Source organism: Tamandua tetradactyla, chromosome 1 (assembly GCF_023851605.1).
Source record: "Tamandua tetradactyla isolate mTamTet1 chromosome 1, mTamTet1.pri, whole genome shotgun sequence".
In the NCBI taxonomy this organism is placed as follows: domain Eukaryota; kingdom Metazoa; phylum Chordata; class Mammalia; order Pilosa; family Myrmecophagidae; genus Tamandua; species Tamandua tetradactyla.
In genome coordinates this window covers 40806611-40826547 of record NC_135327.1, presented here as the reverse complement: position 1 = coordinate 40826547, position 19937 = coordinate 40806611, and the positions used below count along the sequence as shown (strand labels likewise).

The following is a 19937-nucleotide window of genomic DNA, read 5'->3' as shown; positions in this document are numbered from 1 at the left end:
CCAAAGAATACACAAGAAAAGTGCTAGAGCTAATAAACAAATTCAGCGAAGTAGCAGACTATGAGATTAACATGCAAAAATCTGTTGTATTTCTGTATATCAACAAAGAACAATCTGAAAATGGAAATGAAAAAACAATTCCATTCACAATAGCATCTGAAAGAATAAAATACCTAGGAATAAATTTAATTAAGGAGGTAAAGGACATATATACTAAAAACTAAAGATAAGACCTAAATAGGTGGCAAGGCATCCCATGTTCAAAGATTGGAAGCCTTAATATTGTTGCAGTATCAGTACTACCCAAAACAGTCTCCACATTGAATGCAATATCTGTCAAAACCCAGCAGTCTTTTTTGTAGAAATTTGGTAAAAGCTGATCCTCAAATTCATATGGAATCACCAGGGGCCACAAATAGCCAAATCTTTATTGAAGAAGAACAGAGTTGGAGGTCTCACACCTCCCAATTGCAAAACTTACTACAAAGCCAAAGTAATCAAAACAGTGTGGTGCTCACATAAAGATAGACATACAGACATATGGAATAGAATTGACAGTTCAGAAATAAACCCACACATCTGTGGTCAAACTGGGGAAGGAATGGTCTCTTCAATTAATGTACTTGGTGCCCTTGTTGAAAATCCAACACTACTTTCTGGTTTTTGTTTTATTGTTGTTTTTCATAATAGCCATCCTAATGGGGGTGAAGTGGAATCTCATTTTGATGTTGAGCAGTAGCAGTTCTTTGTATATTTTGGATATACAACCCTCATCAGATATATAGTTCGCAATTATTTTCTCCCATTCTCACACTCTGTAGGTTGTCTTTTCACTTTCTTGATAATGATCTCTGACGTGCAAACATTTTAAATTTTGATCAAGTCTATTTTACCTGTTCTTTTGTTGCCTGTGCTTTTGGTTTTATGACTAAGACAACACTGTGAAATCCAAATTTACAAAGGGTTTTTCCATCCTTTTTCCCCCTGGGAAAACTGGATATTCACGTGCAAAAGAATGAAGTTCTTATACCATATACTAAATTAATTCTAAGTGGTTCAAGGACCTAAACCAAGAAGAAAAGCCATAAAACTCTTTGAAGAAAGTATAGAGGGAAACCTTCATAGCATTATTCACAGCTGCCAAAAGGTAAAAGCAACCCAAGTGTCCATCAGCAGATGAATGGATAAACAAAATGTCGTGCATCCATACAATGTTGTACATCCATGCGATGTATATCCGTACAACTGTCCATCAAATGGACACTTTTTGAACTGTTGTACATGTTATTGAGCTGTAAAAGGGAATGAAGTTCTGATACATAGGAGCAGCATGGATGAACCTTGAAGACATCATATTGAGTGAAATAAGCTGGACACAAAAGAGACATAGTGTCTGATCTCGCTTATATGAAATACCTAGAATAAGCAAATTCACAGAGATGGAAAGTAGATAACAGGTTACTGGGAGCCTGGGGAGGGGGGAGGAGGAGAGGGGAGTTATTGCTTAATGGGTTTAACCTCTGTGTTTGAGGTTATGAAAAAGTTTGGGTACTAGATGTTGGTGATGGTAGCCCAATACTGGGAATGTAATTAATATCACTGTACACTTGAAAGTAGTTAAAATGGGGCATTATGAGTTGTGTACATGTTACTACAATAAAAAGTAAAAAAATAAATAGATAAATAAAATAAGGCAATTTAAAAACAGTAGGAAATACACGTGGCATTTTTACTTGCCTTGCCCCATTGCCTCCCTGGCTCCACAGCAGTCTTGAGGATGGCCGCCCTTGTTCCCTGGTTTAAAAAAAAAAGTAAGGGCATGCATTAAGTAATGCTGGTGTGAACTCTGGACCTGGGGCCCTAGATCTGGTCAGTCCTTGCATTTATTCCTTGAATGGAGAAGTGCCTCAGCTGCACTGGAAAATGCAGTATGTGTTTGAGACTGTCTCATCTTTTATAAGGAAAAGTATTTGGAATTTCTGGTTTGCACTGCTAATCAAACATAGTCCTGTGGCTTAGCAACTATTATCTCCTAAGTCCTCAATCATTTCTCCTAACCCTTTTGTCCTCATCATATTGCCAGCCCTTATATATTTATGTGAAATGACCAGCTCGGCTTAAGACTTGCCGCTCACCACCACCAAGTTCTCCTGCTAGACCGATCCTAACGTAGGAATTCTAGTTCACCCTTAAAGTGTAAATCATTTCAGTGCGTAACAGCCAGCTTTCCGGTGTGCTCATCTGATTTCTGTCGCCCTTGGCCCAGCTTCCCCACTTCCCCTCCCTCAAAAAAAAAGCTGAGGCAGTTGGGAGTCCCCAGACACATCTCCTAAGGGAGTCCCCAGTCTGTGGGCCGCTGTTTCCATCTGACATCCAGCGAGGGAGGAAAGATCGTCAAGGTTTCCGTCTCTTGAAAGAAAGCGACAGTGTTGATTTTCTATTATTTCCTCGGTTGTAACTTCTAAATATGCTAGTGATTGTAATACAAACCATGAAATCTTAGATTTAGCAATGTGGCCGCCCCTGCTTCATGGTGACAATTTGCATTTCCAAACCCAGAGACGGACACGCTGATGATGTTGAACCAGCCCGGGTTTCTCAGCTCAGTGAAGAGGAGGACCTGCCCCCTCTCCTGCCTGCACCCCTGCCGGGCTGCTGTATCCCCCCTCCTCCTCCCTCTTGATGACCCCTGAGCAGTTCTTTGGAGCGCTGGGACATCCGGGGATTCGCCTGGCCCAATAGCAGCCTGTCTTGCTTCGGAGAATCCTGAAGCGGGCACTGGGGCTGGAAAACTGGTTTCCATGGTACCCAAAGGAAAGGAGTGCATTTTTCCAAGTTCGTTCCTGTTTGTGAACCTTTGACTCTGCTGTGGGACACGTGGAGGGAGTTCTCAGGGAGAAGCCAGGGGTCGCTTCGGGGAGTGAACCACGCGTGGCTCAGAGAGCAGGTCCGCCCCGACCAGCCCCTACTGGGTGAATCTGTAGTCCAGGTACCAGTTAGCTCCACAGAGGTGTGGTCTTGGGGCCATCTCCGTGCCTGACCCCAAACACAACCGGGAGAGCACAAAGGCCAGAGGTGCTTACCCCACACCTGTGTGCATGAACCTGCGTGGAAGAGAGCTGGGTCAGTTCCAAAAGCCACAGCAGCAGGTGACTGGATGGCAACACACCAGGAAGACTGTTGACATGAGATGAGGGATTCACCTGCCCTGGAGGTAGAGCACCTGCAAGAACTCCCCACAACACCACCTTGCCCTCACAGCAGTGGGTGGGGTGAAATCTATTTCAGGAGGTCCTCTGTCCCAAGGGGCTTCCCTCCCTTCGGGAGGTTTAATGTTGCTATGACAATGGGCTTGGTCCCACGTCTTTCAGCCTCCCTACCTTGCGGGTAGAACAGGCATGGAGGGCGAGCTAGAACGTGTCCGCCACCTAGTGGTCATTCTCGGAAATTGGTGGTGAGGTTTTCTGATTTATACAAGAGCATAAAATGATTTTGAGTTTTCCTCCACACGAGTTAACATTGCTATGAAGGGGTGGGGGTGGGGGGTTGTTTTCTCATACCCATAGCTAGAGCGTGAAAAGATAGAGGGATACGCAGCACCTGCCTTAAGAGAAGTAAATAAAATCTGTAAGAAATAAATTCTTTTTCCTACCCATCAGCACCCTCATTAAATGAGGTGATGCCTATCTATGTCAGTTTAAGAGTTTTCGGTCGGGAAATTCTAATGTTCAAGAATGATCTTGCCGTGTTCTCTCCCTACGGAACGTTTTCCAAACAGTGCCAATTTCCTCACTCCCAGGCTCCCAATAGGCCGTAGTCAGCTGCACCGCCTCCTCCAGGCAGTGCCAGCAAATCCTTGGAGGCAGTTGATAACTCACCCCCTCGCCTCCTTTCTCGCGATAAACAAGTCTGTTTCCATTCACATTTTCTGAGGCCTGATTTCTAGTTCCTTTAATCAACTGTATTGTTCTTTTGTGAGTCCTCTCATTTCTCCACACAGTCTTCTCAAAATAGGATTAAAACCAAAACCAAACTGCCTTTGCTCGCTAGCTGCGGGCAGACGCCTCCCCGGCGCAGACCTGCGTGTGCTCAGGGGTCAGAGAAGAGAGCCTCAGGCCCGGCAGTTAAGAGGGAGAATGCCATCAGGTTTCTGGATGTTCTCTGCAGTTTTAGTACTTCTCGCAGCATCATCTGCGTTTCTCCTTCTCTCCGGCCTCCCTGAACCGAATCCCCCGCCCTTGCTCTCCAGCCACAGCCTTCCTCTTGAGCTTGGGTTCAGGAGGCATCAGCCTTGTTCAAAGGCTGAGCTCATCCAGGTTTGCCCCACTGTTTCTCTGATGTAGTGTGCCCCCTTGTGGTGATTTGGAACAGTACAACCCCCCCAAAATAACATGTTCTTAAACTTATAAGTAGGACCTTTAGATAAGGCTACTTCAGTTAAGAAGGTGTGGCCCACTTCAGTCAGGATGGGTCTTAATTCTGTTGCTGGAGTCCTTTATAAATGGAATAGAATTGAGACAGACAGAGAGAAAGCCACAGGAAGCATGATGCTGGAGGTCAGTGGAACCTGAAAGAGAAGAGAGAGGCCAGGAGAGGCCCCTTGTGCACCGCCATGTGCCAGAGGAGTCCAGGGCTCCAGCTCACTGGCAGCCAGCGCCAGGATGCCAGTCTGCGGGAGATAGCATCACCTTGATGATGCCTTGGTTTGGAAATGTTCCCATCCTCAAAGCCATGAGCTTAGGCTGACCTAAACAATAGGGACCTAAGCTTGAGCAGCCCAGGTGAAAAAGACCTATAAATTTTCTCCTCGGTTTAGGGTTAATTGTACACTTAGGCCCAATCTCAATTTTTTTCATTGATGTGATCATTGAACTGATCAATAGTTAAAGCTGTGTTGGCCCTAGGACCTGTATCTAGAATATACACACAGAGTACTTCCTCCAGGGTGAAACTCAACTTCAGGTATCTCCCTTTGCAGGTCCTGTACCCCACCAATAAGTAATACCACCCAGAGCAAAGACTTCTGAAAAGTCGCCTTCATCATATGTATTATTGCCTGCCTCCTCTGATAGAAGAAAATTAGGTTGGCCTGGGATAATAAACTCCTTACCAACGTCATGAACTCTCTTAAGTGCCTTCAAATTGATTGTTCCAGCTCACTATCTAAGACTGCTATTGAATTAGCCACAATTAATAGAAAAAACATTTCCTGCCTAAATAATTTGTTCTATTCCGTGATTTCTTAAAAAAAATTTTAAAAAAACTTTAAAACTAGTGGTTATATGAAAATAGCTGACCATTCCAGTTTGACATTTTCATCCAAATGTCACTTGTGGAATCTTATAGCAAAGACAAAAGTAACAAAAAATGAAAGTGCCAATGTGTCTTCAGTGTGTGTTCAGTCACTTCCCTAAGGCCTCATTTCCTTGTATATAGATCAGAGGGTTTGAATTATATTCATTCTTCCCCACAAACAAAAATTAGTTTGGATGGTATATGGACAAGGGCTTAAATAAATGAAACCTTTCTTTGCACTAGTTATTCTACTTTGTTTTGATTCTAAATGATGCTGAGAAAATCTCAGCAGTTTGAGGCTTTTGTGTCTCTCCCAAGCACAGAGATGTACAAGAATCTCATGGGTGGCCCATGGGTGACTGGGGTTCAGCAGAGCTCTCATGTCCCCTTCCACGTATAAAGTCTATAATGCCTTCTGCTTTACAAAGCAAGCTGGCAGTGCTTCCCCCTCACTCCACCTTTGGGTGAAAGTTGCACAAAGGGTGACAGTACCCTCCTCCCTTGTCTCCTTCCTGCCCACACTGCCTCCCATTAACACTAGGCAAAGTCTAACCCAGTAAAGAGGAGGGTTTGCCCCCAAGTGCATTGCAGTTTACCATATGCCAGCAATGGTAGACAGCCTGCAGCCCTCAAGCCTGGTGCATGTGTGTATGTGTGTGCACATGTCTAATCTTCTATCCTTATATTTTTTTCACAGTTCATTTACGATGAAAAAGTTTCCTGGTAAGTACCTCTTTTCTCCCCTTTCCATGTTGCAGAGCTGAATAATTCATACTGAAGGTCAAAATCTGGGTTTAGAAGAGAAGGGGGAAATTCATGACAGCTTGGTACAACTAGAATTTTTCAGGAACCCTCTGTCCATGTCAACCAAGAAATTAAATTAGCTTCCGCAGAGCAGAGCCCTTTTGTCTTAGAGGGGAGGGGTTCCATGTAGGATGGTAGTATGTAGACATTTTTATAATCCAGGTTAGACCTAGTGACTTAGCTGTGTCTTTCTGCAGTCAGCCATTTGCTAGGCCACTATTAAAATTTGACTAATCTTTGCAAATTGTGTCCAAGTCACGTCCCCATATTCCAAATCCCATGTTTATCTTAGGAAACCTGAGATCCCGGTACTTCGAGAACCTTTAATCCATTCAACTTCTGCTTGACATTCAAGGAGATCTTAGTGCTCTGAAAAATCAGTGATTTTTTTTTTTTTTTTTTTTGGAAAATAGAAAGCTTTGCCCAAATTAAATAAATAGGAAGACATTTGCATTTAGGCCAACTGTCCAAGCCCCATTTTTGAGATGGGTTGTTGAACACATTCATGAGTTTGAAATGGGAACAGAATGGAGTGGATGTGTATTCTCGTTGCATTTTTCCCCACGTAGTTGGCCTTTAGAAGTGGAATGAGTGTGACCATATAGGTGGACAGCTTGCATGGTGCTCTTTACAGCTGAGGCTGAGCTGGGGGAAACAGAGAGCCATGAGGCTTCCCTCTCAGCCAAAGGAGTACAAACTCTTTGTTGAAGTGACCTGAGGGCTTCCCCATGATTCTCAGAACTTGAGAGTGGTGAGAAATGTGGTGCTCCATCTCAGGGTATTAAGATATTTTTGCCAAATATCCCTCTCCTCTGTCCAAGAGGAGGAGCTCGCCAGGAGACTTTGCTTTAAGCTGCGTAATCTCCACGTTGACATGTGTAAAAAGTAAGACTCTTTTGAGTAACAGTGGTCTGATAGGCTGAAAGAGCACCACAGGTCAGAGATGAGGGAGACACTCCTTGTCATTTCGTACTGGACGCAGTCACCAAACAGAATAGTGATATTTCCACCACCACCTGCCACATCCTTGGGGAGGGAAGCAGCATTCTAGTTCAAGCCAGCAGCACATTTAGCACAGCCATCGCTCTGCCTTAGAAAGTTATAGGTGCTTAAGTGTTGCTAAATGTTACCACTCTTTGCTAATGATACTGCCATAACTATCACAAGTTACGATCAAATTAATCTCAGAAATTTTTATGCTGCTCTTGTGCAGAAAAATATTAAGAACAGATTTCCAGGAGTGTTTGGTTTACTCACAGTTCTGGAGGGTGCTTTCCTTTTCTACCAATGCCCTGGCACTGGAGGATAACAGCTGGCGTAGGAGGTGGCGACAGGTTTCATGATAAGCCTGTTTCAATCCTTACCCTCAAAGCATCTTGCTCCATGTTTGAAGGCAGAAAGAGAGTCTATTTCTTTCTGCCTCAAGGGGGACTATCCAAGGGGAACATCAGGCTTGCAGTTGAAGGGTGCAGCCTGAAAACCATGGATCCTCTATATGAGGTATGAGTACTGGGCCTCGAAGGCCACATATAAATCAGTTGCAGTTTTCTGGGTAGGTTTGGTTTTGGCCTTGGGAAGGAGAGGGGGTGTTGGAATATAAGTGATGCATGGCACCCCTTCCAGGGAGGATGTGGGGTGAGGTCATGGCACCTGATAGCATCATTCTCAGAGTCCCCGCCTGTTATGTAATTATTATTATGAATTATTATGTGAATGGGCTGATGGACAGAATTTTTCATATGAGTAATGCTGAAAAATTAAAGTCTACACCTCCTACCTGTAACTACTCTGAGACTTCCAGGGCTTTTAGCTCCTTGGATAGATAAAAATATATTGAGCTTTCAGATGTTTTTCACTGTTGGCATCTTCTGCCTTCTTATCCAGCCAATCACAAGCATTTATTTTGCTGAAAGGGTTTGTGTAGAAGCTGATTTCACTCATTTATCCTCTTAAAACCAGACCCTTCAATCTGTACAATTAAAGCACAGGAATATTTTAATTATACCTTAAAACGGTGAATTCCATTCTTTGTTATAGAATAGTCTAGCACAGCCCAGCAATTTGAAAGCAGACAGTTCACTCCATAACCTCAGAAAGAAACTAAATTGCGTTCATTTTGAAACTAGAGTGCTTTTTAGGGTGAAATGAGCTTTGTTAAATATAAATACACAAGGACAACTGTGGTGCATTGAATTGTGTACCCCAGTTTGGACAGGTCTGTTCTTGGGTTTGGTCCTCATTTGGCGGGTGTGGGCCCAGTGTAAATAGGGTCTCTTCAAGATGTAACCCACCTGAATCCGCTTTGACTTGAATCTAGATTACTGGAGTCCTTATAGATAGAATGAAATTCACACACAGAGAAAGCTGCAGAAGCCCAAAGGTGATGGAACCCAGAGGAGAAGGTAGAAGACATTCCCATGTGACAGAAAAGGCAAGGACCGAGCACCACCAGCAGCCAGCCGCAGAATGCCACAGGCTGTAAGGAGAAAGCATTGCTTTGCTGACACCTCAATTTTGGATGCCTCCTAACCTCAAAACCATGAGCCAATAAATTCCCATTGTTTAGGACAACCTGTTACATGGTGGTATTTTTTAGCTGCTGGGAAGATTAAAGATTCCTTCACTATTTCGGAAGCAGCGTTCTGCACGTTCATGTCAACCAACAGGTGGTGCTTGGTGGTCAGTCAGGATTGATTTTAGCATCAGGTAGTGGAGATTCCAGCTACAGAAGATTAAATAATTAGTGCTGTCTCAAAAAAATAATTTTCACATAACCTGTACAGCAGATGTTGGTGGCTGGGTGGCTCTGCATTTCTCGTGACCTTTCCCTAATGATCCCAGGATGGCTGCTGTGGCTCCAGCCATCAAGTTTGTTTTGAAGGTGAGAAGGAAGGAGTGATTCTGTCATTTCCTTCAGCACCCACCACCCTGAGATGCTCAAGCTAGAGAGGAGGCAGATGGTTGACATGTCAAGATTCGGTCATTCAGAGATGTGAATGCACAGCACTGGGAAGGCATGGGGATGGGACCTCACCTGCCTACAGGCAGGAGGGAAGCCTTCCCCAGTAAGCATTAAGCTAAGGCTTGATGATCAAACATTTATCAGGCAAAGAAGCAAAGGAAACAGCAGGTGCAAAGGCTCAGAGGCCTCAGAGAAACGAATATGTTTAAAATGGAAGAAGCATGGGGGGTGCCTTGAATGTAGGTGCCAAGAAATTCCAACAAAAGCAGGGACCCCCATCTCATAGGCATCCCTGAAACAAGACAGAAGAGAACCTGATTCAAATACTGCAATGAAAGAATTCATTTTGAGTAAGAGATCAGAAACATCTAAAATAGATCTGAAAAATAAAAACAGTATGTATCTCTTTAGAAAGTGCTGGACTCATTTCAACCCAACCACAATATTTTGTTGAGCTTTGCTAATTTGAGAGATACCTCTCACTGAGTCAATTAAATGCATGTAAGCAATAATGTGACATCCCTTTCAATTCTGGGTAATAACCCAAGTCCCCAAATCAGTGTAACTCTTCCTTCAAAATGAATACTGTGGGTGGGCAAGGGTGGCTCAGTGGCAGAGTTCTCACTTGCCATGCTGGAAACCAGAATTTGATTCCTGGAGCCTGCCCATGAAAAAAAAAAAAAAAAAAAAAAAAAAAAGAATGCTGTGAATACAATGTTGCTTTTCCCAGTTAACCAATTCCATAGGCATTGGTTCTGATGGCTCAGTCCATTGGAAATGTTCTTCAATTAAAAAATGATGATTGAAGGGATCGTCAGCTTGCATAGATGGGGAAAACTGAAAGAAGAGGAGAGGCCAGCTGGAAGAAAGTATGCCTGGGGCCTCCTGAGAAAAGACATGGGCTGAGGGTTGCTGCATGGAGGAAGGGATGCAGTGAGCAGGGCTTGGGGGTGGAAGGTGTCTGCCTGAAGGCAGATCAGCTGTCTTGGAGAAACCAGGTTGCTGGGGGCTGGTGTGAGGACGGGTGTCAAGTGACTGCTGGAGACAGGTGTTCAGTAAATTAGGAATAAATGAATAGACAAGGTAATCACAAGGTCATGTGACAGTGAGCAGAGGAGGGTTGGGCAGGGAAGGCTGCTGGGAAGTGGCATTTCAGCTGATATCTGCAGGATGAAATAGGAGTCAGCCACAAGTGAGGGGAAGAGCATTCCTGGAAGAGGAAACAGAAGGTACAGAGACTCTGGGGAGAGGGAAGGAGGTTGGTATGTGAAAATTAAAGGAGGCCAGTGTGGCTGGAGCATAGACAGGCCAGGAAGATGGCATGAAGTGACTTGGGAAGGAAGAAAATGACCAGCTTTCTCAGGGAGTCAGGAGTGCCTTTTATACTTTCTCAAGTGTGTTAGGAGACGATTAAAGAGTTTTAAGTAGAGGAATGGTCCAGTTCGGTAGCATCAAGGAGACCAGCTCAGAGGCTGTAGCTAAGGGGGAAAGGGGGTAGCAGTAGAGAGGGCGAAAGCGAACAGATTCAGGATGTATTTTGGACTTAGCTTCTTGGTGGCTGTGAGGGTGCAGGAGGGCAAGGCTGCCTATGATTTCTAAGTATGGGCTTGACTCAGGGAAAGGGGCACAGTTTGCTGGAGTGGAAAAGCCTGGGAGAATGAAGCTAGGAAGTGGGAATCAAGGATTCTGTTTTAACATACATTTAGATTTCCAGGTGGAAATGCCAAATAGGTGGTTGACTATAGGGAACCTGGAGCTCAGGGAGAGATATGCAGTGGACGTGTCAAGTGGGAATTATCACATATTTGGTATTTGTAACAATATGACAGGGTGAGAACAGGATAGCCTGGGAGAAAGAGTAGATAAAAAAGAGGAAAGGTCCAATCCGATATTTAGAGGTGAAACTAAGGAAATAGAAGAGACAAGGGGATTGAGGAAAGCTCAAGGGACAGGAGAAAACTAGGAGAGGGTGGTGTCTTTGATTTCCCGAATGCTATGATAAATGCCACGCAGTAGGTTGGCCCAAACAACGAGAGTGTATTGGCTCAGTTTTAGAGGCTCAAAGTGCAAAACCAGGGCATTAGCAAGGTGATGCTTTCTCCCCAGAGTCTGCAGCGTTCTGGCACTGGCTGGCCACAGTCCTTGTAGTGCCTCGGCTTGTTCTCTGCCTCTGTCACAGACTGGATCTTCCTCTCCTCAGGTCTGCTCTTCTGGTTTTCACTGACTTCAGGCTCTGCCCTGAGGCCTTCTCTGACTTCTGGCTTCCGATTTCTTCTGTCAAAAGACATTAAGATTCCTAGTGCCTGCCCACGCCAAAAAAAAAAAAAAAGATATTAAGAAGGTGTGTTTGGAGGGGATACATAATGGAATCTACCACACATGGCTCCCAGGAAGATAGGGGGAAAAATTGTTTTATGAAGCAGGGCAAGGGGTCAGCTTTCAGATGCTGCTGAGAAATTGAGCAAATGACACAACCATCCCTGGATTTGCAGATGGAGGTTACTGGTGACCTTGGCAAGTTCATTTCCAGGGATCTCTGGGTGTGGAGGTTAGACTCGAGAGGTTTGCTGGTTGGACAGGAGGTACAGACACAGCGTGGACACAGTTCCTCAGAGAGTTTTGCTCTGAGAGAAGCCAAGCAATATGGCAGTTCCCTCAGGAGTGCACCGTGAGCACTTTTATAGTAGACTCATTCACGTGTAGGTCATTAATCTTCGTGGATGCATCGTATGGGCATAGTCATCAAGAGCCACTCACCCAGCCCCCCGTTTTATAACCATCTCGTTGTTTTCCAGCTCTTTGCTTTTGTGAACACCGCTGCAGTATAACCCTCATTTGTGCATCCTTTTTACATTAGACCAAATCTTTCCTTAGCATAAATCTCAAGATATGAAAATTGAAAGGAGAATAGGAAGAGCTACCACAAACTGCAATTTCCTCATTACGCTGTTCTCCAGGAACATTTTCTCAAAGCCAAAGTGGTTCCTTCACTTAGTTAACTTAATTCTACAGCTAAAAGAGAGCCCCCAAAACAAGTCTTCTTGTTTCTTTTAGCTGGAAGCTACTGAAGTAAAATAGCAGAAGTATGCAAATGATAAAAGAAGCACAGAATACGTCTCCATGGGTTTCACTAATTCTTTTTTCTCTCCTGTTTTCCCACCCATTCATTCTTGGACCTCTCTAGGGGCTCTCCCTTACTCTTTCTCTTTACACCTAACTCCTATGTAGTCAACAGTCCTTCATTCACCCCTACCAACTCCTCTTGTTTTCCCTTGGAAAAAATATCCCAATAAGTTTATTAAATGATCAAGCTGCAGACAGATTTATATGGTAGGCCTAAATTCGGCACTGCATATGGAAGGCTTGCTGTGTTCAAAGAGTTCTTCTAGGTGAACAAAAATAAGAAGGAGCATTTTCCTTTTAAATGGGGAAGGAAGAGAAAGGTCACTGAGGACTGTATGCAGCATAGAAAATTTCTCTAGCCCAGGAAGTATCTGTAACCAGCCTGCAAGTCTGCCTTATCCCTGCCATCCCTGGCGGGGTTGGTTGCCATCCACATCAGATATATTCTTAGAGAATAGCTCAGTGTGTTTCGTGTCTCTCTCTGGTGACTTTCTTTAACTGTCCATGGTTTGTCTGCAGGTGGGAGTCTTTAGTGCTTGTACTGATGTATCTTATCTACATTGTCATCATGAAGTAAGTAAAATACTTCCTTAATTTCTTTTCCAAAGTGGTTTCCTACATTCAACATTGTGTGGTGATGTGGAAAGAGGAACAGAGAGCAGGGGGTATATCTGATTGATTTTTCAGCACCTGCCCTTACACAACTCCGCAACATGTCATGAACCACTGCAGTTTGGAGACTCACAATGGCAAAGACCCTTCCAACCCATGTGTGATGATAGAACCAAAGCTTAAATATTTTAAGAAATTTCTAGAATGCTTACTCCCTCTTCGTGATCTGGCACCCTAGCTTCTGCCTGTCTCTTCACTCTCTGTTCAGAACGATAAAGAAGGTAAAACTCAAATTAAGTTATCCATCTATAGATGGTGAGAGAAGATGGGGCCAGAGCTGGTTAAGAGATGACTAAAGCCATGGACCAAATATCTGTGGACTCCATTATTCATACCGTAGTCGTGTTGCTTCCCACCTTACCCAAAACTTAGTGGCTTAAAACAACAAATGTGTACTCAGTTTCTGAGTTCAGAACCCAAGGAATGGCCTACACAGATAGTCCTGGCCCAGGATTGCTGAGATTGCATCTAAGATGCATGCTGGGCTGCAGTCCTCCAGAGGCTTGGCTGGGGCTGGAGGATCTGCCTCTGCAGTGGCTCCTTCACGTGACTGGCAACTTGATGCTGTTGGCTGGAAGGCTTGGTTCCTTGCCAAGTGCACCTCCCCTTAGAGCTGCTTGTGGGTCTTGGCACACATGGGAGCTGGCTCCCTCCAGAGCAAGTGATCCAAGAGAGAGGGCAAGAAGGAACCTGCAGTGCCCTTTATAACCTTGTCTTGGAAGCCATACATTAGCACTTTCACTATATTCTATTTATTAGAAGAAAGTCACTAAGTTAGGTTCATAATCCACCCAAGAAAGGAAGAATTAAGCTTCACCCTAAAAGGAAAGAGAGTCAAAGAATATGTAGATATATTTTAAAGCCACCACATGGTATGTTCTTTTTCCTCCTGGACTCTGGACAGCTGCTTATTTGTATCAAGGATTAAACTGCTGAGGCTTCCCATGCCAGCGGTAAAACATATGCACCATGGCTGAGACCCTGCTAGCTCCTCTTTTCCACAAGTGTCATTGAGATGAGGGGCCTATAAATAACACAGGGATAGTTGGTGTTTGGCTGCCTGTCCACCTGGGAGATGTTTCTTTCTCTCTGAATTCACCCACTCTTGTCCCCAGCATATGTGCCTGCAGGAACCCCTTGTCCATGGGCAAGACAGTAGAAAGCAATCAGAAGTTCCAGTTTAGACATATCAGATGGCAGACTGGAATTGGCACATCAAGTCTGCCTTGCTGTTAAGGCCTGACATAATTAATCCCAGCTGCAAGTGACTGGACAAATTGTTGGGAGAAATCAACTGTGGCCATTGGCAGACATTGCGTGGACAGTGAAGGAATGAGCAGCTGGGCTGCTGCCCAGGGTGGATTGTAAGCAATCTGCTGCCTAGTCCACTCAACGTGGGGCCCAGCATTAGCCTAGAGAGCGGTCCTGTGGTCAGTGTAGACCAGACAGCTGGGTCTCGTTACTGGAGAAGGACCTTTTTGGAGTCGGGCTTTATCCAAGCATAAGCTCACATGGAGTACTACTGTCCACGAGGCAGCTGACGAAACCAGATGCTTTTGCCACGTGATCACTTTCCATTTAAATATCCAATACACAAGTTCCCAAGACAATCAGAATTGGCCCGAAGACCTCACAGAGTGTCTAGACTTCAGAGGAAAAGCCTTTTTTTTTTTGGTAAGAGAAAACCATCTTACTCCCTTTTGTCTCAAATAACAAAAAACTATTTAGTGAATCAGTGCCCCAATGGCAAGGCCTCAAACAGTGCAGATGGTTTATTTCACCTTTATGATATTTTAAAGTTCTAAGTTTGAGTTCCCAAGGAATCTACAGTTCTCTTCTTCCCTTCTGAAAAGGTGGATCAGTCAGTTATTCTGGAAACATTGGCCGAGTGCCACTAGGTGCTCTGCATTGATCTTGGGTCTTAAATCTAAATTTAGATGAAAGTATGTTAGATTCTGACTCCCCACATCTTTACAGTTCCCTGAGGGCCTTCACAGGGCAAGGAGGTCTCCAAAAACCTATTTGGTCTAGAGGGCAGGTAGGTTGAGAAATTCAGCTAGTAGGCACTTTGACTCAGGCACCCCTCTGCCAAGCCAGCATGAAGCCTGTGAGTCACAGGCAGGGCATAGGGGCACGAATATAGCAAATATAATGCAATGAACACTCCCTCTCCTCTGCCCATACCATACCCAGCGTGGAAGCTAATGAGGTTTGATTCTGCTGATGCCTCAGCTTTCCTGACGCTCCAGCTGTTCAAGCCAGCAGGATATGAGCAAAATGGGAAATGGAAGCTACTTTGCTTATGGAATTTTCTGCATAAATTCTGGTCCTAAGTTCTAAATTGGAATCTCTGCTCCTTAGCCATCCCCCTCTGCAATCAGAGGTTTTAATCATTGGGTTTTATAAAATCTGATTTATAAAATTACATGCTTTACAATAAAATAGCTTCAGGGTGCAAGCACAAAATTTAAAACATTCAATTAAAAATATAAAACAGAACGACGGCAGTTAAAAACAGCATATATTAGAATCATTGGCTGCTTCCTGGATGCACGGCTTTAGATGACTTTAAAAAGTCTATCTGAAGGTCAAAAAACAAGTTCGGCTTGGCCAAATAGGTAGAAAACTTAAGGGAGCATGAGTCATTATGGGAATTGATTTCTGTGTATCCTGGGTCTCCTTTTTGGGATTTGCCCCCCAGATTAGGCAGTTTGGTCTGGCAGTTAAGAATAAGTGCTTCACATTCAGCCCTAGCTGAGATCCCACTGTGCCACTTTCTAGACATGGGACCTTGGCCAAGTTACTAAGCCACTCTGAACCTCTGTTTCCTCTTCTGCAAAATAAGTAACTCAGAGGATTTTGTTTTGTTTTTGTAAATGTGATGGTGTGTTTGAGTTACTAACCCTGTACCTGGTTTAAAAAAGACCCTTACTCTGTGAATGATTATCCCATCAACTAAATCCCATTATATGTATAACACATAGTTTTACTTTAAAAGCTGACCCTCATGTGAATCAACATTTCTAAGGGGAAATGGATTCTGAGTCGATATGACAGATACACTGTCTCTCCCTCATAAATCCGCCTTCTTGTTGAGTCCAAAAGGTGGGAAACCCCCAGCAACAAATCATTGGGTCATGACACCCAGGATCTGGAGCCAGATGTGTCACAGAATTGGAGCCACAGGGGAGGATGAAGAAGGAAAAGGGAAGCCACAAGTCAAGTAGAGGGTGGTGAAAGTATGGAAGGCAGAACCTTTTGTCAGCAAAACTCAAGGGGCCCATCTAGGACTAGGCCAGCTGCTAGACATCCCATCTAACACTTTCTCTCTCATGACTTTTTTTTTTAACTTTTCATTAAGGAAAATGTAAACATACATGAATCAATAGAATATAATAATGAACCTCATATGCCCATAGTCAGCCCCAATAACCATCTACTTGTGGCCAGTCCTGCCCCATCCACATCCCCTCCATTTTCCTCCTCCCTTTTGATGTTGAAGCCCCAGACATCATGTTAATTCATCCATAAAAATTTTGTTACTTATCTCTAAAAGGACTTTTAACATAACCAAAATATTATCATACCTAAAATTCATGCTAATTCTTTAATATCACTAAATATCTAATTAATGTTCAATTTTTCAGCGGTCTCATTGAGTCATTTTTCGTATGTGTTGGTCTTGTAAGTGTCATAAATATGTTTATAGTTACTTTTTATCAGGATCTAAATAAATTCCATACATTGAGGTTGGTTTCTCCATTTTTTCAGTCTCTTTCAATCTACACGTTCTCCTTCCGTCTGTTTATTCTTTGAAGAAACTAAATTTTTTGCCCTGCAGAGTGTCGCACAGTTTGGAATTTTTTTATTCCATCTGGTAGTATAGTAAAGTCTATTCCTCCATGTGTCCTAGGTGTTAGTAATTAATCTGGTTCAGATTAGGCTAGGTCTCAAGTAGTAGGTTCCCCCATCAGGAAGCACATGATGTCTGTCTGTCTCTCTGTTTGTGATGTTTCCAGATATTGATGCTCTTTATCTGGATCCATCATTTTATTAGGATTGCAAAATAATGATGTACTTATCCTAATTCCCTCCTCTTATAAATCCTGAGAGTTCCCCAGGATTGGGCTCCCATTTCCCTTTTCATAGCCACCAACACCGCGACCTCCATTCCTTTTGAATAGTTGTCTCTTCTCCCTTGTGCAATGCAGGAATAATCACAAGCACCAAAAAGTGGGCAAGGGGTTCATGGGAGAGCAGGCCTAGTCATAGGGGCTCCATCCTTCTCTACCATGATGGCTATCTGTCGCCATGGGCAGACCCACCCCAGAGCCACACCTGATGGAGAATCAGGCACAGGTGTAGAGCTGGGAGAGACACCAGAGAGCTTTAGTCTTCAGCAGCCAAAGGAATAAGAAAAAGGAGTAGAAACACAGCTTGAGGGGTCTACCAGCTGGCCATTAAGAAGCCCCCTGACTGGCAGCATTCCTACTCGAGGTTGAGATCCAGTTAGATAGAACTCCTGAATGGGTTGTCCTGTGGCCAGTGAGACATTTCAGCCTTTACCTTTAAGACTGCAGAAAAAGCAGTAGTGACCTGCAGTTCCCTGGAAACTCTGCCCAACAGTCTTTTCCCATGAGTTTTCTGGGATTGCTCTCTGGGAATCTTCTCAATACAAAAGATAGAGGGACCAGAACACTTACCTGCCACAGACATTCTAGGAACTTGTATAAGCTTCTTCTCTTCCAACACAAGTCTTCTGAGGCATGTAAGAAGCAATATATAATGTTTTCATACCATCAATGTGGTTTATCACAGCCAGACTTTTTTCATAGAGCCAAGAACCCATCAGGCCTGGAATTACAGCAGTAGCAACAGATTCACAGATTCCAATCCTGGGACCAGGGGAAGCCATAGAAAGAGGCCCAGACTGCTGCCTAGCCTGTAACATGTACACTGTGAAGCACAACCATTGGGTAGCAGCATGAATGAGAGACCTTCTCCTTCTCCTTCCAGCTGATCCCTGACAGCAAAAACCCTAGAGGTGGGGCCCAGAGGAGGTAGACCTTGACCATCCCAATGGCTTACTACAACCTTATCACCTTCAGACTATGAGTAAGGGGGTCAATCCTGGTGGTACCACCATTAACACTGAAAAGGTTGGAAAGGAGCAGTGTGTCAAGATCTGTTCTTACAGAGCAACAGATTTTCTCCTCCCACTTGATGTTAAAGCCCCAGACATCATGTTAATTCATCCATTCAAATTTTAGTACATATCTCTAAAAGGACCTTGAGTCCTTTTTTATTTTCACTCACCTTATATTCTTAAATTGGAGAATGAAACATGTTGTATATTCTGAGGGGAAAGGGCATGGAGTCCCAAAAATTGTATCTAGACTGGGAAAGTTCCAAGGAATATCTCTACAGGAGTCAGAAAATGGAGGCAAGACAGCAAACCCTGATGGGTTCTTTCTACCTACTGCTTTATTCAGATACAATGCCAGTATCCACCAGTGCTTTGAGAGGAGGACGAAAGGAGCTGGGAACATGGTCAATGGGTTGGCCAACAATGCTGAAATTGATGACAGCAGCAACTGTGATGCAACTGTGGTGCTACTTAAGAAAGGTAACCAAGGAGAAACCTATGTCCAAACCACAAGCCTGCCTCCCCCCGCCCCTTTTCCCAGTCACACATGCAGCACCCCACAGCTGGCCTCAAGAAAGAGGGCCAAGGAAGCTAAGTTCATCTTCCCACCCTCCCTTTGCTACATCCTGGGCAGTCTCATACCTGGTGACTCAGAAAGTTGTAGGGTAGTTCTTGGACAAAACATTGACTGGGGTTGATGCAGAGCCATAAAGACAGGTTGGTTGAAGAGAGAAGACCATGGGCTTTCACGTACCAGTTCTGCCACATTCTGGTTGTGTGACATGAAGCAAGTCACTTAACCTCTCTGAGCCTCAGTTTTCTTTTCTGCACAATGGGGATAATTTTACCTTCTTCATAGAATCATTGTAAAGAGCAAAGAAGATAATGTACTTCAAAAAGTTTAGCATGATATTCCATTGATTGTTGTTATCAGTATTGCTGTATCCAAATTCACTTTTAGATTGCATTATCTCAGTTTCTAATTTTCAAAATGAGGTAGAAAACTACCTTTAAAAATGTAGTCATCATATTTAATGATTCCTATAAAATAGTTGATGTACCAGGGAAAATAAGCCTGTTATAATATTCTTTTTTAGAGGAATACCAGAAAAATGTCACTGAATTTTGGTAGAATGTGTTTCATGTGTCATTTAATTTATTTTTAATTTTGCCCTTGAAATGTGTATGTTGATTCCTTCTCAGTCCCATATGGTTGCTTAGTAGCAAAAAAGAAGAACGAAAGAAAGAAATTAGAGAATTTATTAGTTAATTTCAAATAATTCTCTCACTTTAAAATCTCTGGGTAATTATTAGATTTTTAAAGTCATTTCCTTGATATGTTTTTCTGAATAATTACATACAGGTTTAACCAAAGAGAAGCATAGTTAGTCCCATTCCACATGAGGATTTCATTTCATTTCTTCTCTTCTGGGTAGTTTCTGACCATAAAAGGAATACTCTTAGGGAACCAAGGAAAGCTTCCTGATATTATTCAGTGTTGCCAGAGATCATCTCATGGGTTAGTGACTTGGAAAACGGGAGAGAGTACAACTAGAGACTGGAACCAGATACCTGTGTGCTACGTGCAGATATTGCTCATTCAAAGAAAGCACTCTTGGATCTTGATGAAACTTTTTTTCACATCACCTAACAAAGTTTTACACAAGATTTACCCCACGCCCCCTTCTGTACCCCAGGCCTCTGGCATATGGACGGCTCACCTCCAGCCCCTTATCAGTCCTGTTCATGGGCTCGTCTGGGTGGGGTGTACATTTCTCCATTCCTGTAGCTTGGTATGAATATTGCTGACATTCGAGGGGCATGGAAGGTTACTAGAGATTATGAGGGAGGAGCTTCTTTCCCGTGCCTCAGACTGAGTGGTAGGAAAGAACTCTTTAAGGGCAAGAGAAATTCTCTTACGTTAGCGCCCATTCT

The 19937-nt window shown here is 43.6% G+C and overlaps 1 protein-coding gene and 1 long non-coding RNA gene across 8 annotated transcripts in view; one reads left to right on the top strand and one right to left on the bottom strand.

Annotated features, from left to right (window-relative positions):
- SLC24A3 (solute carrier family 24 member 3) overlaps positions 1–19937 on the top strand; it is a 540914-nt gene that overhangs the window by 483207 nt on the left and 37770 nt on the right. For all 6 annotated transcript variants that reach the window (XR_013157172.1, XM_077114817.1, XM_077114819.1 and 3 more), the window contains exons 8-10: positions 5993–6018; positions 12704–12757; positions 18349–18482. Coding sequence is in view for 5 of the 6 variants with exons in the window: in XM_077114817.1 (XP_076970932.1) it covers positions 5993–6018; positions 12704–12757; positions 18349–18482 (214 nt within the window). In the remaining variant the exon portion in view is untranslated. The remainder of the gene's footprint in view (positions 1–5992; positions 6019–12703; positions 12758–18348; positions 18483–19937) is intronic.
- Positions 1714–18418, bottom strand: LOC143645527 (uncharacterized). 2 transcript variants are annotated; one of them, XR_013157175.1, is made up of 3 exons: positions 18173–18418; positions 17560–17615; positions 1714–1794 (listed from the first exon to the last, which is right to left on the bottom strand). It is a non-coding gene; the product is annotated as an uncharacterized LOC143645527 (long non-coding RNA). The 2 variants fall into 2 exon arrangements; XR_013157176.1 differs by lacking the exon at positions 1714–1794 and adding an exon at positions 11074–11364.